The following is a 27369-nucleotide window of genomic DNA, read 5'->3' on the forward strand; positions in this document are numbered from 1 at the left end:
AGAGTTATTCCTGCATGAGAATGCCATTGTATCTATTGCGTTTCACACCATAAATTCAGGTGGCCTTACTGTGCTGTGGCCCACAAGTGTTAATTGCACCACAGCATGGATGTTATTCCTGTGCAAAAAGACTATTTTATCTCTATGCATTTCACACAACTGTTATTTTTGTTAATATGAATAACTGGTCTACATTTCTGTTCGAGACGAATATGCAAGGAACCTTGCAATTTCTCTACGAAATAGTGATATTCCTTTGGAACCAGGACTACGAGGAGAGTATGCTGAAGACCATCCACAGTTTGAAGACTGAACTAAACCAGCACAGGGCCCTCTAACATTTGCAAGCTGTTGAACAGTACTGCCATAATTGCTGCTGCTGGAGACCAAGCACCCATAGAGAACACTGCAAGCCCCTCCCAATGACCATAAAGGTCCTTTACAAAAAGACACTCTGAAGACCAAGCAGGCTTTCAAATGAACACTTTAATAAGAACCATTAACATCAGCCATACACTTTCAAATAAAAACAGTGAATTTCATTATAGACTGGCATTACAGTCAATGACATTTTCAATATAAAAATATTGCTATGAAATATGTACATGTACAAACTCAGTGCTACTGTGAGTCACAAGATAATGTCAATCAATGGAATTGACTATACCGATGAGATGGTGATTGTGGAAAAAACAATGGAAACAAAGAAACATAAGAAACGCCAAGAGAAGAAGGAACGACAGAATTGAAGCTCACTACTCACAACTACAATGTCATATTTATAAGTAAATATATGTATATATACTTATATATATATATATAATATATATACTTTCTTATGTATACATAAGTACAACACTATTATTTTACATGGCAACACTGCAGAAAAAGACTGCACTGTTTATTGTCACTCAAAGCATGCTGCTCTGAAAAAAAAAATGCTGAACATAGCAGGCAGGACCTTTGTCAAGGAAGGGGGCAGAGGAAAGTCTACAACATAAATAACAGCTGTTGGTGCCCACTCGTGCACACTCACACACAATCGCACGCAAGCTTGATCCAATTCATTTACAAAACACCATGTACGGCTGGCCCCGGATCAAGTAACAATAAGGGAAGCATACTAGCAACAACTGAAATTCAATGGCATATATTACAGGAGAACACACACATGCCACTGCCAGACTGATGGGAAGAGGAAAAAATGTACAAAAACAGTGTCTAGACAGGAGATGGCGCAACACTTTCGGTGGGCAAGTCAAGACCTGCCAGATGCATCCAAGGCAGCGCAGGCCAAAGATCACTTGAAGGGAAGGAGGGTCTAACACATTATTGGAGTTCCTCAGCCTATGGCACACACTTTCATTTCTTGTTGGGGTTTGAAGCAGAATTTGCCCGGAGAATCACCAGAGCGTCTTTCACAGCATGGTAGATCACATTTTTAATCTGCAAAGATGAAACTTCTCAGTGCTCAGCATAGAAGCATATAACAATGCCAAAGGACCTTGTCAACGTGACAACATAAAATGACATTAACTTATCAGGGATGTGTAGAGAGACTGACAAGCAACACATGTCCTTAGATTGCAGTGGCTTTGTAGTTTCAGATTTCGCCTGTTTCAGGAACTACACTGAACTTCTTGCAGCGCCCTGCACTCCATCACTCCATCCATAAGCACCTCTTTAACATGACGCAACATTTGCAAAATTTTAGAATGAGCCTAAACTTGTAAACTTCACAAAAGGTGCAAGAGTGAGCAGGTATGCTTTTCCTGTTCACATTTCACTACCCTTTTATATTTTTACTTCGTACAATGGATACCATTTTTGAGAAATGCCAATGAACAGCTGCCAATCCGATAGAACTATATGCTTCACACTTTTCAAAAAGTCTTAACCAAAATTACTCATATTTTCAAACTGGTTGAGCCAAACACTGGCACCAGGGCACATTAATTGTTACAGAAAGTGCATGACAGAACAGACCCCATTTCATGGAAGATCGAAGTGCTTGTGTTTCCTCTAGCCATTTTGGCTTACTTTCCCAAACGATACCCAGTATGTTTTCTCAGGTAAATCAGGAAATCCTTTTAAGTGCTTGTTTACCTTGTGATGAAGTTTACCTGGTCACTGATAGTCTTTCTGCACCTTCACCCTGTTTTGCCATGTCAGCCATATAGTGTTTAGATTACAACATAACTGACAATGCTCTGCACATACATTATGGACTTCTCTGCATCACTGCTATTACATAAAAAATAATGTGTGTAGCAGCGCATGAACCCAACATTTAATTAGGTGAATGTTACTTAATATGATTTTTCATGGTTATAGCACCTGACAAAAAAACCAACCTAACCTAACAAGTTCTCACTCTTAACGACATAGCACGGTTTTACACAGTGCTGGCATAAGTTAATTTTTTATCGTTACCAATGTGGCTTTACACATGCTGCAAGTAGAGATTTTGGCACCATTATCATAGCATCGTTTTTACTGAAGAGTGACAGCAACAATTAAGATAAGTTGGGAGCTACTAAACACGAGGCATGCAATAAACAGAGGCGAAAACAAGTGGACTGCAGCTCCACATCACTGACAAAACTTTGATGCGTGCCTGTTTTCTTTTACCGTTCTTCACGCAAGCTACTTCTAGATCAGAATAAATGCAATGAATACTGAACGAAACGGATTTGGCAGGGAAGCTCCAAAATTTGGAGAAATCAGTCTACCAGTGGTTCTTTGAACTTTTAATGATGGCACATGTAATGAAAAGATGTCTCTTTTCTGTCTAAATGTGCAAACGACATTGATAATAAGCATAGTCAGGAAAAAAATATGTTGCAGAAAATTTTCTGCAATAGGGGGGGAAACCCCAGGCAAGAAACTTTATGTGGGCTTTACCCCAAGCCACTTCTGGCTTTGTAAGTTTCGAATTGCTACAGACAGCTCCCTTCCATATGTACAATAGATGTACATTTCATTGGGTTTACATCAAGTGTGTGACACCACCACAGCCAAAGATCTTGCATCAGTCCGTCTCCCCTGACCGTACTTTCAAAAGCAAGCGAGTTGCATGCCAAATTTCTTCTACCTCGTCCTGTGTTCCTGCTCTAAACCAACAAATGATGCTTGCTGGGTGTTTGCTGCCAGGCAGTAGTGGATTCAGAGGTCTAGAAAACTACACAAACTCATTGTTGTGATTGGTAAAGGTTTCTGGTACAGCAGCATCGCTGTCACTATCCAAGATGTGTACTCTAAAAGGTGAACTGTGCAAGGGGGCAGAACACAGCATGGCATGTGCCACCATTTTCCTTTTAATATGGATGGAAGTGACAAGAGCCCCATTGCACCTGTGGTGTCACAAGAGTGATAGTGCAACACTGCCATATCAAAAAGGCCTGGGTGACAAGGGAGCTTTTCCATGAGCGGCCGATAGCATTACAGCACAGACCGCTTGTAATGAAAGTCGCTGGAGTCGCGGATTTCCACTCCACAACCAAAACATTTTCCAAAGGCTGTGCAAATGCAAAACATGTACACAAGCAGCCGCGTGTGTCCGAGAATCTAAGTATATGAACGGGACAAGCCCTTACTTACACTGGTGAGGAAGTTTCCAAGTGCCTTACAACCATTGTAAAACATTTCATTGGCTCTGCACCAAACTGCAAGCCCTGCCAACTCCCAGGGAGATGTCGCTCGTTAAGCCTAGCTGGCGTAGGAGTCGGGCAGAACCGTTGCGTGAAGCTTGCCCCTTATATATTTTCGTACCCGCAGACAAATACACCTTGATCTGGTGTGACATAACGAGCAGACAGCACTGACGGCAGCACGTGAAGCGGGGTTTGCAGGCAATCGGGCAGCAACCGCAGCAAATGCATATAGCAAAAGCGTATGTGGGCGTACCGGCAGGAATGACAAATGCGTGACGTTTTGAAATTATGAATTTGCGAATGAGACAGTGTTGCGGAGTCAAGGTCGCAGGCGCGATATCTGCATTTCACAATGATGCACATTACGACGGGCAAATGCGAAACACCGTTGCGGCCTAGGCTGATTTTTCATCAGTGCTGGAGTTGTAAAAACAAATTGATTTTACCATTGAAATTTGTTTCTCCGGCCTGCCTGATGATTCAGATTTCTGCGACACTGCCCGTGTTCTAAAAATCAGTCAGCGACAAATCAGTCAGGGGGGGGGGGCAAATGAACAAAAAAGAAACAGCCCTGATGCTCGTGACAGTAACATGTTTGTGTAATACATATCCCCACTATGTTCTAGTCCTGTGATTCCGAAAAAAAGCCTATGGACTACAGAGGTTTGTACCATATAAATTTTATGTATTCACAAAGGAGCCTTAACACAGATGCATCCTTAACAAGTTTAAGTTTTCCCTGGAGCTTTCTTCAGTACAGCCAGCAGCTGCAAGGTACACACCAGTCAATCATGGACACTGAATATTTCCTTCACACACACCCGACTTGATGCAGACCTGTTACTTACTGTACAGGCGCCGACAAAAGTGGTATACTCCACGCAGCGGGAGCGGGAGCAGCGGCACACTGCAACGCGACGCCATCTACATTGACACGAGTCAAGCGACATGCCTGCAGATAATAAAGGGCACCCATTGGCTCTCTCGATCCCAGATGCTGCCTGTAGATGGCGTTGCGATGCAGTTTGCCGTTGCTCCGGCTCCCGCTGCGTGGAGTATGCCACTTTTGTCGGCGCCTGTACATGGCCCAAAGCAATGTGCTGTTTACCATTTATTGAGCACAGCATGCTTCAATATGAACTATAGATAAGAAATAGTAGCTCACCTGGAGCTTGTCCTCGTGGTTTGTGTGAGTGTCAGACAACTGACGAAATTCATTGGTCAAGCTGAAGCAGTGAGCAATGTTTTCTGGAGAGACAAAGTCTTCAGCCACCTTTATACAGCTGTGCAAGTTCCGCACCTGTAAAATAGAAAGATGCAAAAAATTCCCAAAAATCTTTAGCACTGATGAGCATACTGAAGAGAAATGAGAGAAAAGCTTATGTTTTCATACTACAATACGTAGAGAACCTGTACAAATCATGTTAAAGGGGACCGACAACGAACCAGAACATGTCAGAAAATGACCATGTGTTTTTGGTGGAAATGAGAACATGCCTTTATAAATAGAGTCAAACAGGATATCTTCAATTTAAACAGAAATCGCAAATTTATACTGGCACACGAAGTTGCAAAAAACTGCATGCATCCGATTGACTTACACAAGTTAGTAGTTATGTGAACCATATTTTTGTTTAAAAACACCATTGTTATAATTTTTATAAGCACTTCTACTTTTTTACATGTTAAGTAGTAGGTAAAGAACGTTTACAATCACAAGCAGTACTGCCTTCATGACGATGAGTGGAACAGCTGAACAGTTAACATTGCTCATTGCTTGGCGTCGTGTGTAACTGCTTTTGCAAGAGTGAATCCCTTATGTTCTGCCTGCGAGCTCCAGAATGAGAGTTGTCGTGCCATAAAACGGTGCCGGAACTGGCAGAAGACCACTACAGACGTTTCCTACTGCTTTACCCACGGATGTAAAAGCACATGCAAAAGCATCATAAACATCACCTTCACGTTCTGCGTGCGAGCTCCAGAATGAGAGTTGCTGTGCCATAAAACGGTGCCAGCACTGGCAGAAGAGCACTACCGACGTTTCCTACTGCTTTACCCACGGATGTAAAAGCACATGCAAAAGCATCATAAACATCACCTTCACAAAGAAAGCATGATTACAGCCGAAGCAACACTCATCAGTTCTTCACTTATGCTTCCGTATAATTGCTATCACACACACTTATAACCACTACCTCCATAGGCCTTGCACAAACATGGTTTGCTACTATGGATAGGACTTTTTATTAAAAATGTTTATTGTGTCACTCCTGCATGACTGGGCACTCCGGGAAGTAAATGTGTTGTTGCACTAGATGGTCGCCGGTCCCTTCAACATGCTGTACGTGCAGTTCCTTCACACTATGTCACACTATGACATGCCAACACAGTAACAGGCAGAAAAGACCAGTCGTTAGTCTCTCAGAACAATCTGACACGCACCAACATGCACACAAAACCAGGCACTCATCCACAGGAATACTACTAAACCAGGTGCCATTATACATTATAGCCTTCTGAAGTACACCGGGACAAAATGGACCATAACCAATTGGGCAACCAGGGCTGCATAACATACAACCTCGCAGCTGGATGCAGCACAAGAACAAACCTCTAGTGGCCTACGGCACTGAGTTCACAATTGTATAGTCTGCTCTTGCTGCAATGAGCTCATGACCATACGAGAAAAAATTGTCGCCGAACATCATACACATGAGTGTGGTACCTTTTGTTTGAAAGAGGCGACAAAGGCATGAGCATGAGGGCTGTAAAAGACATACATTCATTTTTTCGGACGTTCTCGCGGCCCCTAGGGAGTCCGAAAAATCGGACAGTAACTGCACAACTGTCCAAGAGGATGCCTCAAATAGTCTGTGTGGCGAACATGCAGCCGCAGGAGAACGAGAAGGTAAATGACCTATACACATTGAGAAATGAACGAGAAAGGAAGCATGCTGCTGCTGTTTTGAAGGAGCTTGCAAAAGCAGTGTTGGCTGACACCGAGATGCAGGTGTCCCTCATCCAAGCAAAAAAACTCTTTAAAACAGTAAAACGCAACACTGAGGCATTGTGCGCGAGCTGAGAGTATGTCAGGACAGTTGAGGGTTGACTTACCAGCTGTTACGAGAGAATCTCACTTCTGATAAAGTTTAGGCCTCATACCAATTAGCCTGCTATCAGTTGATAGAAAAAGCTCATATTCGAAGATATTCTGTATGCATCTCTTTTTCATTTGTATTTGAGAGTGTTCGACTCAAATTGCAATGGGTTTTACTATTCCTTTCGAAGATATTCAATTGTTGTGCATTTTACTAGCCCCTCCCTTCTGTTTTGTTTTAAGCACTACCCCTTACTATTCAAATTCCATTAAGTGGTTTTTTTATTTTCTAACATGCTTACTAGAGAGCGACGCCATTGGGCGACATGATGTGGGAGCCTGTGTTGACATAAAACAAAGTTTTGTGTCACTCAGGGAATATTGCAAAGGCACTCGGGGAAAACCTGGAAAGCTCTGGAAATTTGGGAATGTCAACTTCGTAGACACCCTGAAAGTAGGAATCCGCATCTTTCATGGCTTATAGGTGGAGTGGCTGTTACCAATGCTACTGGAATGCATACATTCAGAAAGTTCTTTATGGTTGTTGGATCTGGAGGACAATCCCAAATGCTGTCTCCCAGGTATTGGACCTTGCCGTTGGGTGCGGGAGTTGGCAGAGGTTGAGGAGGACTTTGCGATGAAAACTGGAGGTTTATTTACATTATTTACAGTGAGAGTACAAAGAAATTAACAGTCATAAAGTCATTATGGGCCGGCAGCAACTCTGACGCTGCGGCCCATGGCAAGAAGCTCGAAAAGAGATGAATCAGGGAATCCCCTCTTGCTGCTCCCGGTCTCTGGCTTTTAACCCCTTCGGTGTCTCGAAGTCACGTCACGTTCGGCCAATCTGTGAGCCCACTCAGGTGGCGTCATTTTTGGCCAATGGTAGGCGCCCGTGCGAATCTAAGTCTAAATCTTTGGCTCCAATTGTCCGGGGGATTACTTGTCTGCGGTATTGCCTTCCCGGTCTGCAACTGCAGTCGCAAAGGCGGACGGGGGGGGGGATTGCTGCCAGGGCTTCACGGTGCATTGCAGCCGTCTTGCCTCGCGGCTTGCTAGCGCTCAGAGGGGCCAGGCGGTTTGTTCTCGAGCGACCTTTCAGAGCTGCAAAGCAGCTTTGCTCGGGACCTACGTTACCTGGAACCGTGCCAGGCTCCCGCTACACTTCAGGAAGAGTCGAGCAGTGAATAGCTCCACATGCGGCGCACGAGGTGGGGGACGCCAACTTGTTTGGACGTGCTGCACCCTGGGAACGTGGTAGATGTGTGGCGCGATTCGACGTGGTCTGGTGAACTCGAAGTAGACTCAAGAAAAGGTCCCGCATCTAACATGGTGCATTTATCCTCTAATGTGTTTTGTTGCAACGACAGGAAAGCAATAAAATTTTTTTGGAAAAATCTCGGTGCATGAACGGCACCAGCATTCTAAACTAATTGTAAATGCTGCAAACATACAGCCTGTCGCTTTGCTAGCACAAAAGCATTAGTGGTAGTTTCTTTTCTTTTTGACTAAGTGATCTTGCATAAGGCCTTTTGAAGTGCGAGACATTGTTGTAAATATTCTTTGTGTTTTTGTATGGACTGTACTGTGCAGCATAGCGTTCATTTCCTTTCGTTTTTGGTCAAGATTTTGCCCAAGTGTATTACCCAGTATGAAGTGGAGATAAAAGGAGTTCCTGGTGATGTGCTTTTGTTACATACCCTTGATTTGTAATCAGAAGAGTCTGCCAGTAGCAAGAAAAACGAGTGGAAAGTAAATCATTCTACTATACTTTTTTCATTCTTTGGAAATACGAGGAAAAAGACAATGAACAGCAATGACATATATGAAATCGAGATTTCGCCAACTTAGGCCATTAGTAATTCCGCCAGCCAGTAATTCCCTCTGGGGTTCAGCCTCGGGGGACACCTTTATTGCAATTTGTAACTTTATTAAAACAATTGGAGTGGAACCTCGATTATACAACCGCACAAAACAGTTTTATAATGCGGGCTTCATATAATCAAAAAGCTAAGAATATAGGCAGTGATACTCAGAATTGCCCAAAAAACGAATACAGACTGCCCGACTAAGCCCGCGACACGAACCTGCACTTCCCTAAAGAAGGTAGGTTAAATTATTTAGGAAAAATGAGGACCATGCATTTAATTAAAGGAGGTGTAAGCAAAAATTTGAGCTTTACCTCTAAAAAAAAAATTATTTTTTGGGGCGTTTGCCCAGCCCCAACATATCGTTTTGTCGAGAGCTGCGACATGTCCGTCTTAAGTCTGAATAGACACACTAGTCAGAATGAACGGACCATTTCGAAAAAAGTTTTCTTCACTCATGGTATCATCTGAGGTGGAGACAGCTTTCCTTGGATGGTATTTCTGGGTGATCACTTTCAGATCTAGTTTAACTTTCACAAGATTTCGCCCGACTCTGTACCGAAAAATAAGATTATTGTATTGCGTTACAAGACGAAAGAAAATGATACTTAATTTCATTTTTTAGAAGAAAACTTGTTGACGCTACCCTTGACAATGATGTGAGCAGTCAAAAGGTTTCACTTTTTCTACTCTGCGCTACCCACGCTTTCTAAACTAAGTCTTGGCACAAAACAAGCGCTGGAAGGGCATGTTGACTTAGTATTTGCATATAAAGTCCGAGTGAGGAAATGTTTGTGAAGGTCAATAAGACAAACGCAAAGAAAAAGCAGTTCTCGGGCCAATATTCAGGGTGTCTACCAAACGGGAAAACCGAGAATTCTCGGGTAGTGAGTAGTGTCGAAAAACTCGGGGAATTTGTGCCTCTATCAGGGAAAATTGATAATTTTGTTGAAAGGGTCGAAAGTCGCGGTAATGCTGGCTCGAGTAACAGACTGGAATCGTAATGAATTGTCTGACTCCCTGTCGTCAGCTGGAGGAGTTTCCAGTGTACAGTCAACAACAGACTTTCCGGATGCTCAATAATTTGGACTGCTTTGCGGCACCATTATTTTACCCCATAGAGTCAATGTATCAGAACGTCTGAAATTTCGGACTCCAGAACCCTTCGCCGTCTGATTTTCACTTTTTGCCATGGCCGCAGGTCCGAAACGCCATTAATCAAAGCGACCACCGCTGCCGTTTTAAATTACTTCGCCGCCTCGAACCGGTGCTCTCACATGCAGATTCACTGGCGTTGCTGTAGCCACCACTGCGGCAATGCTAGACCTCGCTGCTTTGACATTCGCTATTAAGCATCTTGCCATTAGGTGTCGTGTTTTTCATTGAAAAAAACCAAACAGAATGTTACTTAGTGAAGCATACGCAAAAGTATTGCAGTGAAGCATAACAAGAGTGGGTGGGGCTATTGCCACGGGACACAATATGTACTGTATTCCTTAATTATACACGCGTGCATCCGGTATCTCCTGTTACAGTACGAGCACCGATATGCCTAATACGTGTACCGACAGGCCTTCAGAGCGTTTTCGAATGTGCCTGTGGCGGGTTTGAGCCCTTAAGGCCAGTAATTGACATGCATTTAGTTTTTCCAACTGGCCGATTTTTTGGACGTTTTCGTGGCCCTTAGGGAGTACGAAAAATCGGACTTGGACTGTGCAACTGACCAAGATGCTTCAAATGGTCCGTGGGGTGAACGAGTGGTGGAAGGAGGACGCGAACAGAAGAGACCTACACGTTGAGGAATGAACAGGAAAGGAAGCGTGCTGCCGCCGTTTTGAAAGAGCTTGAGCTCAAAAAAAGAAAAAAAAAAAAGTGTTGGCTGATGCCGAGATGCAGGTGTCCCTCATCCAAACCAAAATAAACTCTTTAAAGCAGTGGAACAACACTGAGGCGTCGTGTGCGGGCCGAGAGTATGTCAGGACAGTTGAGGTTGACTTATGAGCTGTTGAGAGAGAATCTCAACTGTGACAAAGTTTGGGCCTCATGCCACTGAGCTTGCTATCAGTTGATAAAAATAGCTCATATTTGAAAATATTTGCTTCTGTATGCATCTCCTTTTTATTCATATTTGAGGATGTCCGACTCTATTTGCTATTTTTTTTAAAGACATTTTATTTGCTGTGCATTTTACTAACCCCTCCTTTCTATTCTTTTTTTGAATAACAAACACTACTCCTTAGTATTCAAACTAATATAAGTCGTCATCAAAAAAAAAAAATTTTCATATGCTTACTAGAGTGTGACAGTATCGGGCGACGTGGTTTCAGCCCCTCTTGACATAAAACTGCATCACTCAAGGAATTTGGAAATGTCATCTTAGTAGACACCCTGAATATTGCAACCTATAATTGATCAATCAGAACACACTGGGAAATGTCAATTAAAATTTAGCAATTTGTTAAGGGCTCAAATCGCCACAGGCACGCCCGACAAAGCTCTGAAGGCCTGCCAGCACATTTATTAGGCATATCGGTGTTCGTACTGTGACAGAAGATGGCGGGTGCACGCGTGCGTGTATGATTAACCCTTTCGCTGTCACTGACGCACCGGTACGTCATCGCGCTTCCCCCCCACGGTGTCACTGACGTACCGGTACGTTCTCTATCGTGCGTTCAAAATTTCGCGCCTGAGCGCAAAAACAGGCGCTCCTGGATTGGCCACGCGATCTGTTGACTCTTTCTACAAGTTCGTATATTCGCTCCGACCTGTGTTAACCCATGTATTGAAGAGTACGGCGCGACTGCCACTCCCTACTTTCTCTTTGCTGAGTGGCGCGGTGGCTCCGCGTTCGCTGGATCATGCGTAGCGCGCTTGTGGTTATGGGTTCAAGGGTTGTTCTGTAATCTCCGCTGGTTTGAAGGTTTTTATTTTTCTTCTGTTGGTGCGCCTGCTACGGCGCGTCAAGTTCAGGTGCACGTGCCGTTGCCTCTCCAAAAAGGGTGACTCGATTGCTGCTTTCGCTCTCTCGCCGCACCCTCGCTTCCGATTTGCAGCAGTAAACGTAAAGCCCTTCGAACTTTGTTTAGCCTTTTTTCATCTCGCTCTGTCTTCTTGATCACGCAACGTCCCATTTCTCTCCGTTGCGCGGGCGACTGAAAGCGCATCCTCCCTGCGCGCGGTTACTTTCGGATGGCTCGGCGCGCGGGACCTTCGTCTGCTCATGGGAGCGGTGGCTGAATTCAGATTCAGAATACGAGCCGAGCTCAAATTCGGACAAAGTCGCTTGAGACGAAGAGGGTTCCGCATCGTCAGATTCGGATGTTGAACAGATTTTATAGTCAGGCTGATGATGATGATTATGTTTACTAACAACAGCTGCAGAACACTGAAATGTGCATATTGCATTGACTATGTTATTTGTATACCAATCATAATCAAAAATAAATTGCTATGTTCATTCCCTGTTATGCTCGTTCCCTGAAACCAAGCAGACACTGGGGGTGCGTCACGGCCAGAAACGTCTGACAGTGAAAGGGTTAAGGAATACACACTGTGTCCCGTGACAGTTGGCCCTTCCCACACTTATGCTTCACAGCGTAACATTACTGTAATGAGGTGAAGCTGACTTTCGGGAACTGGCACTATGCAACGCGTCATGCTTTCCGAAGTTCGAAGCCAATCGCGATGGCCACAAAGGCAGTATCAGTGCCATTGTTGACAGCGGCAAATTATTTCAATAGATAGCATTAGTGACGCCTTAGTAGCATTAGTAGCACTGTCGCGGTGGTTTCTACGCCAGCAGATCTGCATGCGTGTGTGCCAGTTTGAGGTGGCGAAGTTATCAAAATGGCAGCGGTTGTCGCTTTTATTAATGCCGTTTCGGACGGCAAAAGGTTCTAGCGTCCGAAAGTTCCGACGTTCTTATACATTGACTCTATGGGGTACATAATGGTGCCGCGAAGCCGTCCGAATTATCTGGCGTCCGGAAAGTCCATCGTTGACTGCACTCTGGCAACTCCTCCAGCCGATTGCGCGGCGTCAAAGACATTTCGTTACGATTCTTCTCTGTTACTCGGGACACCATTACCTTGAATTTGGGTTCCCTTTCAATAAAATTACAGCAAATTTTCCCTGATAGAAGCACAAATTCCCCGAGAATTCTCAGTTTTCCCGGTTGGTAGACACCCTGTACTTTGTTTTTCAAGTGAAGTGCATGCGACCGCTTGTGGCCATATACAGTATTCTTCGAAACATACAAATTTCTGCACTTTGTATAGATGCCAAACAAAAACATTTTGCACACAGATTTCACAGGTTTAGGCCCCCACACAAGTATACACCAACCCTTATATACAGCTTTCATTGATTACGAGAAAGTGTTTGATTCAGTCGAAACCTCAGCAGTCATGGAGGCATTATGGAATCGGGGTGTAGACGAGCCGCATGTAAAAATATCTATAGCGCTTCCACAGCCACCGTAGTCCTCCATAAAGAATGCAACAAAATTGCAATAAAGAAAGGCGTCAGGCAGGGAGATACAATCTCTCCAATGCTACAAGTGTAAGACAGCTGGCATAAGGAAGTATAATATGAATAGAATTGAACATGCTCCCAGGAACGGAGGAAGCCTAAAAGCAGTGAAGAAGAAACTAGGAATTGACAAGAATCAGATGTATGCGTTAAGAGACAAATCCGGCAATATCATTACTAATATGGATGAGATAGTTCAAGTGGCTGAGGAGTTCTATAAAGATTTATGCAGTACCAGTGGCACCCACGACGATAATGGAAGAGAGAATAGTCTAGAGGAATTCGAAACCACACAAGTAACGCCGGAAGAAGTAAAGAAAGCCTTGGGAGCTATGCAAAGGGGTAAGGCAGCTGGGGAAGATAAGGTAACAGCAGGTTTGTTGAAGGATGATGGGCAGATTGTTCTAGAAAAACTGGCCACCCTGTATATGCAATGCCTCATGACTTCGAGCGTACCGGAATCTTGGAAGAACGCTAACATAATCCTAATCCAAAAGAAAGGGGATGCCACGCACTTGAAAAATCATAGAACGATCAGCTTACTGTCCGTTGCCTACAAAATATTTACTAAGGTAATCGCAAATAGAATCAGGAACACCTTAGACTTCTCTCAACCAAAGGACCAGGCAGGATTCCGTAAAGGCTACTCAACAATAGACCATATTAACACTGTCAATCAGGTGATAGAGAAATGTGCAACCAACCCTTATATATAGCTTTCATTGATTACGAGAAAGCGTTTGATTCTGTCGAAACCCCAGCAGTCATGGAGGCATTACGGAATCAGGGTGTAGACGAGCCGTATGTAAAAATACGGAAAGATATCTATAGTGGCTCCACAGCCACCGTAGTCCTCCATAAAGAAAGCAGCAAAACCCCAATAAAGAAAGGCGTCAGGCAGGGAGATACGATCTCTCCAATGCTATTCACAGCGTGTTTACAGAAGGTATTCAGAGACCTGGATTGGGAAAAATTGGGGATAAGTGATAATGGAGAATACCTTAGTAACTTGCGATTCGCTGATGATATTGCCTTGCTTAGTAACTCAGGGGACCAATTGCAATGCATGCTTACTGACCTGGAGAGGCAAAGCAGAAGAGTGGGTCTAAAAATTAATCTGCAGAAAACTAAAGTAATGTTTACCAGTCTCGGAAGAGAACAGCAGTTTACGATAGGTAGCGAGGCACTGCAAGTGGTAAGGGAATACATCTACTTAGGGCAGGTAGTGACTGCGGATCCGGATCATGAGACAGAAATAATCAGAAGAATAAGAATGGGCTGGGGTGCGTTTGGCAGGCATTCTCAGATCATGAACAGCAGGTTGCCATTATCCCTCAAGAGAAAAGTGTATAATAGCTGTGTCTTACCAGTACTCACCTACGGGGCAGAAACCTGGAGGCTTACGAAAAGGGTTCTACTTAAATTGAGGACGACACAACGAGCTATGGAAAGAATGTTAGGTGTGACGTTAAGGGATAAGAAAAGAGCAGATTGGGTGAGGGAACAAACGCGAGCTAATGACATCTTAGTTGAAATCCAGAAAAAGAAATGGGCGTGGGCAGGACATGTAATGAGGAGGGAAGATAACCGATGGTCATTAAGGACTGATTCCAAGGGAAGGGAAGCATAGCAGGGGGTGGCAGAGTGTTAGGTGGGCAGGGGCAACATGGCCACAATTAGTACATGACCGGGGTAGTTGGAGAAGTATGGGAGAGGCCTTCGCCCTGCAGTGGGCGTAACCAGGCTGATGATGATGACAAGTATATATGGCACTAAGAATGCTGCGTCACTCAAACGTGTAGCCATATCAATGAGCGACACTGCAAAGAGAATGACAACACACCTGGTGTGGAGCGCCTGCCGGTATGAAGACTGCTTCTCCAAGACACTGGGCGACAGCGTAGCCCTCAACAGCATATTCACGGAAAAGGCGTTCACGCAGCTCGTGATCCAGATACCAGCTCTGGTCATGGATGGGATCATGGTGGGGTTCCAGCTTCTCACCACGCTCTAGTGCCACCTGTGCCATAAGCAAAGCGACCTTCGTGAGCAACTGAAATTAACTAGTTCATTAACTCTATGTGGGAATTTAAATTACGGCACAGAAAGTTCATTGACTACACCTAGCAAACTTCAGCTTGTCTGACCTGTTTTCATTATTGACCTTTTTTTAATTCATCTGTGAGAAATAGCTTGGTGCAAAATTAAATATAAGCACCATTTTTAAAATTTATAGCACAGCCCTATGCACTGGCTGTTTCCCAATATTGTACAGCTTGCTTGTAAAAGCCATTCATTCATACAGCACAATATCTCTCAGTAACACACAGACTGTGGCAAAACCACAAGCATGGCATCAAGGCTTACCTTATTAAGCAGATCTCTGATCTTGTCAGCATCACGGGCATTGTAGATGTGCCAAAGAGCACCAGGTTTGGCGTTCTTTTCTCTGACCCTCTTTCGTGTAAGGGAATCACATGCTCCTTCGTCAATTGCTTTCAGTGCAGCTGGAAGAAGCACAACATATGCTTGTTTGGATTGTGCACAAATCGCTGTAGCGTGTACTCAAGCGACAGTAATAAAATTTATGACAGAATGAGGAAAGAAACTGGCAGATATACCATTGATGTGTTCTTCATCCTTTCCGTCCTTAGGAATTCCAACATAAACCATAACATTCACAGCATCGCTGACATCCAAATGTAGGTTAGTGGTGCCTTTATTTGGGTAAAGTGCAGAACCTGCAAGAGAAAATACGCAAATCTGTCACAGTGCAGTGTGTTAGTGGTGCCTTTATTTGGGTAAAGTGCAGAACCTGCAAGAGAAAATATGCACAGTTCAGTGTGCAACAGCTCAACGTCTTCTTACAGATTTGATGGAAAAATGCACAATTGCTGCTTTATGATACAATGCTATGGATATCATAAGAAGCCAACAAACACTGACACCAAGGACAACATAGGGGAAATTACTTGTGCTTAATAAATGAAATAAAGAAACAATAAATTAATAAATTAAAAACAACTTGCCGCCGGTGGGAACCGAACCCACAACCTTCGCATTTCGCGTGCGATGGATGTGTTTTAGTTCCAGGACAATACGACAAGTGTACAAAAAACCTATACAGGAATGAAGACCACATCCACGACACGAGCACTGTGTCTGTCCATATATTCTATTCCCATATGAAGTTGTACAGTTGAACCTGCTTATAACAAACAATATTTAAGTGCCAAGAAAATTCCACTGTTACAACCGAGTTGCAAAAAAATATAGTGAGGCAGATGTCAAAACATTTAAATTAGAAGTACAGTTGAGCCCACTTAGAACATTAGTGGTTATAATATTGGGGGCAAGCTCCACCACTGGAAAAGCCGTGGGCATGACGTGGTATGAGGGATCGCGTGGACACAGCGGCTGTATCAGCTGCTTCGGAAACGCTGAAGCAAGCTGAAACCGAAAGTTTGAAGTGCCACCTGCGCTACGGTTCTGATTAAGTGGGGAGGTTTTCCTGCTTCGAGTGTGTGCTTGACAAGATCTGAAAGCCCTATAATAGGTAGTGGCTGCCTGTAAAGGCGTCCAACATGTTAGGTTGCTGCTCAGTGCCGGATGTACGCAACAGAGCCCGGTGTTTCACACGTACCCGCAGGACAAGAAGCTGCATGAAGCTTGGTTCGCGAAACTTAGAACTGGCAAGCAGCCATTGGCTACAACTTGGATGTACAGCAAGCACTTCCGCGAGGAAGAGGCTGCGATGTTCGGTGAGTGGCAGAGAACGCGCAATGAGACGCTCACCTGCGCGTGCTGCCAGGCTAATGTCATGAAGATTTGGTCTCTGAACTAGTTGATGCTAGATAATGGCACATGATTGGATTGGAAAGAGAAGGGCAAGAAGCACATAAAAAATATGCATGGCATAAACTCATGTTAGTGTTAGCACCAATGAATGAATGTACTTGGATCAAGAAAAAGAAGCAGCGCGAAATTGCAAGACTTTAGAAAAAAAAATTGAATCGTTGCGACGGCACATAACTCGCCGCCGTAGGCATCGAAATCCCTAGTTATAACGAGATTTTTGAACAGCTCTGATAGTGTTAACGCAACAATGGTTACTTGTGTACGGTCGAATGCTCATATTCTGCCGCCAAAAGCTCACGGCACGGCTCGAAAACGAACTCGCAGTGAAAGCGAAACATTGTGCGCGGACATGCATGCAGACGTGCAGTCAGTCACCGTGAAACTATTCGATTGCTGCCTTGAAGCTTCATTTTGCTATGCTCCATTTGGTTATACAGACAGCCTACTATAAGAACATATTTCACATAGTTCGCTCTCAGCGATTGCCGACCTTTCATGCAAAGAGGAGGTTCGGGTGACTCCAATTGCAGTGCGTGTTCACTGTACATATTCAATGAAGAGATAAGTGTATTTTAACCATTGTGTGCTTTCTGTTTGCCCATGATTATTATTTTGACAGTAAAAACTTCCCTCGTTTCAAGAGTTCTTGCAGATATGTGCAGGAAGGCTCCGCATGGTGTTTTCAGCCGAGTGCCAACAGCCTAACCTATGAGGAGCGCGCTGAGTTATCCCTCATACAGTAGAATCCCGCTGTTAAGTTCCCGGCTGCAACGTTTTCCTGGCTACTAAGAGTCATTGATCGGGTCCCGGCATCGCCCCCATAGGATCCCATGCATTAGGAACCCCGCTAGGGCATCATAATCGCAGGAACGTTCCCGCCTGCTACATCAAGAACTGGGGGCCCGATCCGGCCCTAGCGACGAGCGGTGACAGCCATGCTGGCTTTTCGCGCAGACTGGCCCGACTTGACAACAAAATCGGCTGCATGAAGTTGTGGCGTGCTGCTGCGACAGGAAAAAAACTGCAGGGGGCGTCCGCGCAAGCTGTACTATCACCATTGTTTATGTCAGTGGTTGCGTCACTTGCATGGTTGCGCTTGCGCCGTTTACGTTTGCTGCCCTTTGCCACCTTTTCCCCACCTTGGCTCCTTTGTGCTGCAGACTTCCAATACGCGCCTCGTCGTAGTTGTGTGTAGGTTGTTGTCAGTGGCTTCTCTCCAGTGTGCGGGCCTAGGCGGAAACTAATCTGTTTGGAAGTGTCTGCTTGTTTTCTTCTATGGTGTCAAGAAACCAAAAAGCACTTTCCCATTGGAAAATCTCGCAGCCTGAAGAATATCCACCACCTGCCCTGCCACTACAGAATAATTCTAAGGCTCTGATGACCTGCTCACTCTGAGAAGTTCCCGACTTACACGGACCGTAAGATGGGCTCTTAGGACAGAAAGGTTGTTCTTTTTTGGACAACTATTCTGCGCATCTGAAAGATACCTCGGTGCTGCAGAATGTTAAGGTCGTGTACCTTCCGGCCAACACGACTAGCCACCTACAGCCCTTGGATGCTGGCATAATTAGGAACAAAAAGCACTTTTATTGGAAGTGCACTGTCAAGCAGTCAAGTATCATTGTGAAGCGTGGAGCGTGGGAAGCAGCTGACAGGCTTCACAATCTTAGATGCCATGCATTACTTGGCCGCGGCCTGGAGCACCGTCAATGCAGCTACAGTGACAAACTGCTTTGCTAAATGTTTCAGCAGCGGCGCTTGCACTGATGAAACAGTAGGGGACGATGTTTTTGAAGACTGCTACCAGCTCGACACTGACATGGAAGCTGTTGGTGCCAACGGGATCGCTTACAGCGATTACGTTTCTGTAGAAAACATTGTCACCTCTAAGGTTCTCCCTATCAACCAGATCGTGGCTGAGTGTGCCAAGTCTTCCACAATTGACGACGAAAGTGGCGAGGAGGAGGAGGAGCAGCAAGTGGAGCCAACCTTTACATCGGCAGTAGGGCCATTGGACTTATTCAGAAGGTAGATGCGTTCATGTGACCATCTACAAATCCACACGGCTTTGCAAATGCTAGAAAAACGTCTCATGCTTGTCAATCGGGACAAGATGCAGCAGACAACGCTCCACAATTTTTTACGTGCTAAGCAAGCAATAAAGTTATGTACAGTTCACCATTGGAGAGATTTTTAAAATTTTTTTATTTTCCTGGCTCTTACGGATGTTTTTTTTTACGGTCCCTTGAACAATGTATCAGCAGGGTCCTCACCCCCAATATTAGATGTAACAATGAGCAGCTGTGGTACCGTGAACTTTTGTGTGTGTTCAATAGTAAAATAAATCACTCTATAACGTTCCCATGCCACATTATTGGTTATAGTAATTAAATCTGGCTACTGAGCGTCTGTGCCAAAATGAAAAGGAACGTAAACTTCTGGAAAAGAGAGAAATGGAAGGGTAAATCATGAGCCACTGTGCCTCCTGTCTCTATTCCACCCCTCCGAGTACCCTTGAGTGGAAAGTCAAATCCTCTCGATTCCTCAGCATATTCCATTTCTGGTGTAGTTCACCTAAATGACGTTTTTGTATAAAGGTGCAATGCCATTTTATGTTTGCAATGCACTGTGTCTGATGTTCTATAGAGTGCTTGACACCTCGCATCTTGCAGAGTTATGATCATCAGCGAATGCTGCACAAATATGAACACCTCACAATGCTATTTACAAGTATATCCAGCACTTTAAATCAATACAGTAAGCTGTCATTAGTCCACATGAAAAAATACCGTGGTTTCACAAGTGAATGAAATCTAATTGTGAACTCCTACTTCTTGTCTGTACTGTAAAATGTGAATTGTTTAGACGAATAAAGTGAACATCTAATCTGACTATCTGGGGGACATACTTTGTAACAACTCTTTCAATGTTTCCTTTTCTTTTGCCTTGTGCTCACACGAAAAGCTTTTTAGAAATTTGTCCTCGCACAACAAAACAAAAAGCCATTTAGGAAGAGAAAGAATGAACGCACCATAGGCATTGTACATCTTTGGCCCAAGGTCTGGCCTGACAAAACACTCCGGCAGTCGCCCAGCCAAGTTGAAAACTCCATCCCGGTGAGTGTACTCTGGTAGTGGCAGCACCTTCATGAGATCGTTGAACCTGCTGGGCAGCATGTCACTGAAGTCATCACCAGGTGGCCAGTCCTTCAGCTTTAGCAGCATATATTCCCCATCTTCATCTTTCATGCGCTTGCTGAAGTTCTCAAAGCCTTCCCAAAATTTACGCATGGGCTGGTTTGGAAGGATGTTGCCATTTCGGCAATTAACCAAGTCATTCCGGATTTCACCAAAATCTCGGCAGAAACCATCAGGGTGCCACAGTGACATATTCAAGCTTTTGCAGACATCGGTAACGAGCACAGGCTGGAAAAGAAGAAGAAGGAAACTATGTTTACCAGTATTAAACGAATCACAGACACTAACTGAAAGCATTCCGACACCACAGGCAATTGCAGTGATTTTTATCCTGGACTACACAGTCACTGTTGCCAAGCTTCGGGTCATGTTACAAAACCTATCTTTCAGCAAAATTTGCAAGTTTAAGAAATGTGGTTTAGATCGTAGAGGCACAGTAAAGCCTACATCTTATAAGTTCACAGTGCAATCAGCTTACAAGAAACTCTGAGGTACAGTGTGAAGGGCGCTTATTGCATTCAAACTTTGAAACTGCAACAGGACGCACTCATTCTGAGGGAGTCCCTGCTGAAGAACAACACCTATACAGTAGCGGAACGATTTTTTGGGCCTCGCGGGGCCCAAAAAATACTCTGAAAAACTAGTTCACTGAGAAACCAAAGAGAGAGAGAGATAGAGATATGAGGCTTAGAGTGGCTCAAAATTGTCTCTAATGATGCCCTGCCTCATACTACGCTTCGAGGCGATCAGATTTGCCAAGATGGAAGGATGGCATGCACTCTCTATTGATAGCATCAAGGAGGTTATATAAAACTTGGATATAACCTCCTTGGATAGTGTGCACATCATTTTTAAAGATGAGAAAGGGCACGAAGAAAGCCACGAGCTTCTGCTTTTTTTATGCTGTTATGCCAGAAGCACCCGTGAGACGAAAACAAATACTACATACTGCATCTATCATCAGGCTGAAATAAGAAAAGTATGTGATAAAATTGTGAATGGGGCAGTGTTTTCTTTTTTCTAAGTATGACCGCAACGTGTTTCATTTATGAAATGAGAGAGAATTGCAACTTGACAATATTTATTATTGCAGTGGAAGCTTGAATTTGATGCTACCCTATGTTGTACCACTATCAACCCTTCAAATCCATCATGTACATTAACCTAATATTTTGCACAAACCAGTCCAAATATTCCTTCTAGCCACGTACAATTACTGACTGGACAGCTTGCCTGAACATCACTATAGCTCTGTGCCGCTAGTGAACATGTACAGGCACCCAATATATTAGACCTTCACTAATGATTCGGACTTGTTAAAACATTCGAACAACTTTGCAGCACACCATCACAGGCCCCAAGGACATGATGTATAACGGTGTCTTAATATTTTCATTAGAGAGTTTTAGAATAGGGGCCCCAAACGTTTTGGGGCCCCAAAGAAATAGTGTCGAAACCACTGCACATGCGCGAGACGCAAACTGCGTTTGGGTCTTGCGTTGGGAACGCTATTTCGCCGATTTAGTGGGAGCTCAAATAGCATTCCCAAAAGCTTTGCGTCAACAAACATGGCAGCACCCATCGAAGCGACGGCTCTAACCTAGCACCAAACTGGGTTCGATTCGCGGTAATGCGCGAAGTTCGCAAGCTAGGAGAAGTGACTGCAGTTATCGCTTTCTCTCAACTAGCGTGTGTTATGAAGATTGATTCATTAGACGCCGCTGATTCCGAATTCGAGTGTGGATTTTATGGCTCGTAGGCCTAACACGGCCAAGCTTGGCTGGTGAAGGCACGTAAAGTTGGTTTTGTTGCTCCAAACTAAGCACAACTAATTGTTTGCTGCTTGAAGAATAACCTCTAAATTGTAATTAAACGCGAATACACGCAAGTCAAAATTACTATTCATGTCATAAGATGGTATATTTTATTTAATTATTTTTAATCGTTTTTCTTAGACGCCGTAGTGGCGCTGTCAGCGCAAGACGCTATCTGCAAACGCAAAGCCCTATTCTAAAACTCTTCACTCCTGCGTGCCCCAACGCTAACACCCGCAAAGCTCTTTGGGGCCCCAAAATATTTGGGCCCCTATTCTAAAACTCTATTGCCTTGCAGCCCTCCATTAATTTCAAAATTGTGCACATGTGGCCGCCGAGAAGAGCAGAAAGTGTGACCCTTTTCCTTTGATATGATGCAGCACTTCTTTGACACCAAAAGTACCGAAGCACGCCACCAAAGCTGCCTAAGCCACAGGATAAGCCAAGACAAGCTACTAAATTGTAAAGGCTGCATATGCATGCTCTTTGCCCAAGTTTACCATGCCTAGCCATTCGCTTTAGTGTTTACAGTGAAAAGGTCTCGGTAAGCTTGCCGTTATGAAATAATCACTCGGCTTCAAATGGCACAAACTCCAACCGCTGAGAAAGGCAATGGAGCAAGCTACGACACCTGTGATCATTCTAGTTCCACTGCATCCACTGTTCTAGTTGACAGTGGATGCAGATTTGGTTGCACGTACTGACTAGACTATGTGCAACAATAGCATATCATTCAGAATGGAAGGAAACATGCTGCAGTTTCTTGTACAGGATCATATGAAAAATGTTAGGGTATAATATAACAAAGTGAAAATTGCTAGTACTTTCAGGAAGCATGCTTTGTTTTTAATGTACAAAATGCTGTGCAGACACTGACCTGGCCTCGCTTCCACTGCTCCTGAAAAACTGTCAAGTTGTGCTTGTTCCGTGGTTCATGAAGAACGAGCAGTTTGCCATCGCAAAGCCATGAATGGGGCACCTTGGGGTAAAGCAAGGAGGTCTCGGCAAGGCTGCAGACACGCACAGGCAAGACTTCACGGCCCTTTTGAGGGCAGGGGAAGCGTCGGCAGAAATGCACCAGCTGCTGTTCGTCCTTCTTGCCCACCGTTTGCTCTACTGTTGTTGCCACTGCTTCATCCACCTGACTCTTCTTTGCACTGCCACCAGTAGGGCGGATGAGCAGTTCACGAAGTGTCGAAAAGTCATCACCCTTCTCATCATCGCCACCTTCGCTCTGCTGCTGTTGGTCGCCTTTGTCATCCATTTTGCTGGAAGAGTGCAGCGCTACATCTGCCAAGACCGACAGGGGAGAGCCTCCGCTGTCCGAGCTATAGCTGCCACCTACTTCATCAGAGGACGTGTTGGAGACGCCATTCACAGGTTGTTTTTTGCGCTTTCCAGCACGCCCAGTCTCACCATTGACTGCAGTGCTCTCCTTGTCCGAGGAGAAGCACTTGTTGACTGCACTCATGAGTTGCTGCAAAAGACATATCAACTGTGAGACCGCGAAGCTACTGATTCAGCAAACTATATTTAATGATTTTGCACCAATCGTGGAAACGATTGGGGAAAGGTCAGAATTACAACAAAAAATGCCAGATATAAAAAATAATTGTGGGATTTAACATCCCATAACTACCCAGTGGCTTATAACATGCACCTAAATCGAAGCACCGCATGAGTGCTTCGAACTTTGCCACCTTCGAAATGAGACTACCATGGCCGAAAACTGAACTTTTGAGCTTCTGCTCAACTGCCGACTGCCATAGCCACTGAGCCACCGCAGCTGAGTGAACTGGCAGGAGGAGGCCTCAACTCATGACCATTCTGTATAATCATCAAGGAGAATATTCCCCAATTATTCCCCAGAGAGAACCATCGCTTACCTTGCACAGCCCATTAGAGGAGTTTTTCTTGCAGTCACCATCACTGTTGCACAAGCCACAGCCGCAGTAGCTCGGAATGTTCCACTCATGGCGTATCCGGTGCAGGTCCTGGCTGACGTCCCAAAGAGCTGTGCTAGCTATTATCTGCGTCATCATCAATTTGTCCTGTTCATGTGGCTGTCGGTTGGCACACAGGAGCCACTGGAACTCATCCCTGTCCTTCGGGGGCGTGTCCTCAGCTGAAAAGGCACAACAGTATGAATATCACACTATAGAACCTTATCAAAAAGCACTTACCTTTCACAGTACCATTCTTCTTTGCCTTGTAACAGTCTATACACACCACAAAGCCACACTTGTGACACACCCAGTGAATGTTGAAGAGAGTAGTCTCACAGACATCACACATTTCACGCACACCTTGCACAACGCGCTTCCACGAAATGGTCTTATCTTCACCCATGTGTAGAGACTGGGCTTCCCGCTCCTGCTCCACGAGATCACAAAACTGGTCGCCCACGTGGGACAGTATGATTTTAGCAGTGGTCACATCTAAGTCTTTGGGTGTATGATCCAATGGAGGCAGCCACAACTTCAAATCTTCTTCTGAAGCATCACTCGGTTCTGAGAAGCCACCATTAAGAACAGTGCCGTTCTTGCCAAAGCGTAGCCTGAAACAGTAGCAGCCAGTTTTGCATACTCTACAGAGAATGAAGGCGAAAGCATGCACGCTCATTAGACATTCACTACATTACTTGACATTTTTAGACTAATGTGTTGTACCTTCCTATTTGTTTTCACCCACTGAAAACCGTGGGTTCAAGTGCCTTAATTAACTTTGCCCTAATTAACACCAACGGTCACAGGTGCGTCTCCCACCAAATCTCGTGGGTGCGAGTGCATTAATCAACTCAGATAAATGAACTGTGTCTTGATTAACTTCGCCTTAAGTAACACCAGCGGTAGTGGGTTCAACCTTCGACCTTCATGATGTCAATTGGAATCCAACCTGCTGAAATTATAACTCACGACCCAACATGGTTTGCCTATATCTCCATGGTCTGCCTATATCTCCATGGTCGTGAGTTCGAGTGCCTTAACTTCGCCTTAACACCAACAGTCGAGGGTTCGACTCTCGACCTTCACAAGGTCAATTTGAATGCAACTTGCAGATATGGCCGGTTTACCCATACTTCCTAGTGGGCTCGACTCCCACCAAAGGTCGAAGGTCCAACTCCCAATTTTGGTGCCATATCGTCGGACGGCCAAATTTTCGTTCTATGAGCAGTTTTAGGCTTTGGCCTCAAGTTGTCAACGTGCAGCCAGAAAATTTACAACTTACTTTCTGAATGCATAGAAACGGCAGAAGATGTTTGGCATTTTCTTGTTCCTCTGGTTTGGAGTCATCCTGCATTCTCTACACTTCGGGAGTTTTGGAGCAACATCATAACAAGATGCATCCTGAAGAAATGGCTTGCCCGACTTCTTAAGCTGAGCTATTGTTGGCTTTTCTGCTGATCGTGCTAAGAAAAAGGAAAAGAACAAAAACATAAGGATCAAAGCAAGCGCCACATAGTAAGATTTCTTCTGCATATTATTGCATGTAATGTTTTAAGGGGGGCGACAAGGGATCACATAGCAAAAATCTATTTGGAAAACCAATTGTTTCCGCATCTGCAACGCCTAATCCACACGGTGCGAGAACAATTTAGCTGAAAAAAGCACTCCAAAAGCCAAGAACCAAATCGCGCAGATCCCACACACACTGTGGGAATCTGTGTAGGCAAAGCTTTAAAGAGCCAGCACAATACGGCTCACCATGATAAGAAATGTGCAGACTTTGGCGACAAACGCGCCCTGTAACCTGCTCATAATGGTCATTAAGGGGGGGGGACCTGGGCCTCAAGCAGAATGTTCACTGCTACTGCTACTAGAGGAATTAAATTTGCAGGTAATAGTTAACTTATTGTGCTACTTGTAAATATGCAACTAGCTTTTCTCTACATAATGAAGAAAATGTTTCATAAAATTATTTCTGTTCCAAATTTTTGGGATGACTGGAAATAAATGGTTTACAGTAAGCAAGCTTAAAGTTATCGAATATACTCCTGAATTGTACGTCTACTCTATCCAACCTTACGAAAGTTCAAAGTCGCAACTTGATGTATATGAATTTTTTCTTTTTTAATTCCTCAAACTTGCAAAATGTCTCAAGGCGCAGTGGCATGGTATTATAGACTTTCTACACTCCTTAGAAGCCTTAGAAGCTGGATTTTAAAAAAAAGAAGTTATTAAAATCGGATGATTAGGAGGGTGCAAGGAGGGCACAGTGCAAGAGGCCAGTGGTATATACCGACACATGCAGTGCCAAGTCAGGCGAAACCATATGAAAGTATTCGTGGTGACATTCATTCAAAACATTGCAGTTATGCATTTCCATCCAGTCTCGGTACCATGGAGCTCGTTGAGCTGACACAGAATCTTGGCAATAACTTCAGTTATTTTCTATGTTTGTTTCGTTATGCTCCTTGAAGAATGCTGTACACAGTCACAGGCTTATTTATGCCTTGCACATGAAGGAAGGAATTTAAGAATGCAACAATGTCATGGCAAAGGCAAGTACCCAGGATTTTCTTTCGGGGGGGGGGGTTACCTTTACTAGTACAAATGTTCCCAACGCCTGCCATTCACCATAAAGATGCGTAAACCGGCAAAAGAGAAATGAAATAAGGTGTACCTCAGAGGTACGCCTGTGAGATACACCTCTCCTTTACTAGGCAAACAAGGAACCACATCAAATGGACTCGCGCAGGAAAACACTGCCAAGAACAATTAAAAAAGCGAAAGTGTAAAATAAAGATTTCTGTGGTAGCACACAACATAAAAAAAAAAGTCAGCAGTTGACAACCAAGGCACACGGCCCAGGCAGGGTTGTGTTACTCCGCCAGCCAATCACAGAAGGAAACAAAATTGTCGTCATGCGGTCTTTCCAAAATGGCGTCGTACTTTATACCTCCGGAGTGTCTGCTGTTCTTGAGTCTTTTCATCGACGGTAAGAATGAGGTTTGCAACAGACATGGACAAATGGAGTGAGCATTTAACTCTTCAAAAGTCTACCTGACATGGTTGCTTAGTGGCTATGATGTTGGGCTGCCAAGCACGAGGTCGTGGGATCGAATCCCGGCCACGGCGGCCGTATTTTCGATTGGGGCGAAATGCGAAAACACCTATGTACTTAGATTTAAGTGCACGTTAAAGAACCCCAGGTGGTCCGAAGTCCCCCACTATGGCTTGCCTCATGGTTTCGGCGCGTGAAACTCCATAATTATTCAACCTCCAAAAGTCTGCGGTACAGTTAATTTCGCTGCTGAGCCCGTCTCACTCATGAAACTTCTCTGCAATATACTGTCAAGTTGCACTTCAGTTGGCATAGTTGCAGCAAAGCAACCATTTTATTTCAGTTCAA

The 27369-nt window shown here is 44.4% G+C and overlaps 1 protein-coding gene across 4 annotated transcripts in view; it reads right to left on the reverse strand.

The window, feature by feature from the left end:
• Nucleotides 1-466: 466 nt before the first annotated feature.
• Nucleotides 467-27369, reverse strand: part of Kdm3 (Lysine demethylase 3) — a 289432-nt gene continuing 262529 nt past the window's right edge. For all 4 annotated transcript variants that reach the window (XM_050191064.3, XM_050191061.3, XM_050191060.3 and 1 more), the window contains 10 exons: nucleotides 25246-25426; nucleotides 24201-24574; nucleotides 23904-24142; nucleotides 22895-23494; nucleotides 20038-20431; nucleotides 15770-15889; nucleotides 15516-15655; nucleotides 14992-15168; nucleotides 4819-4953; nucleotides 467-1446 (listed from right to left, as the gene is read on the reverse strand). In XM_050191064.3, coding sequence (XP_050047021.2) covers nucleotides 1363-1446; nucleotides 4819-4953; nucleotides 14992-15168; nucleotides 15516-15655; nucleotides 15770-15889; nucleotides 20038-20431; nucleotides 22895-23494; nucleotides 23904-24142; nucleotides 24201-24574; nucleotides 25246-25426 — 2444 coding nt within the window. In that variant the 3' untranslated portion in view covers nucleotides 467-1362. The remainder of the gene's footprint in view (nucleotides 1447-4818; nucleotides 4954-14991; nucleotides 15169-15515; nucleotides 15656-15769; nucleotides 15890-20037; nucleotides 20432-22894; nucleotides 23495-23903; nucleotides 24143-24200; nucleotides 24575-25245; nucleotides 25427-27369) is intronic.

This window comes from Dermacentor andersoni, chromosome 1, assembly GCF_023375885.2.
Source record: "Dermacentor andersoni chromosome 1, qqDerAnde1_hic_scaffold, whole genome shotgun sequence".
Classification (NCBI taxonomy): domain Eukaryota; kingdom Metazoa; phylum Arthropoda; class Arachnida; order Ixodida; family Ixodidae; genus Dermacentor; species Dermacentor andersoni.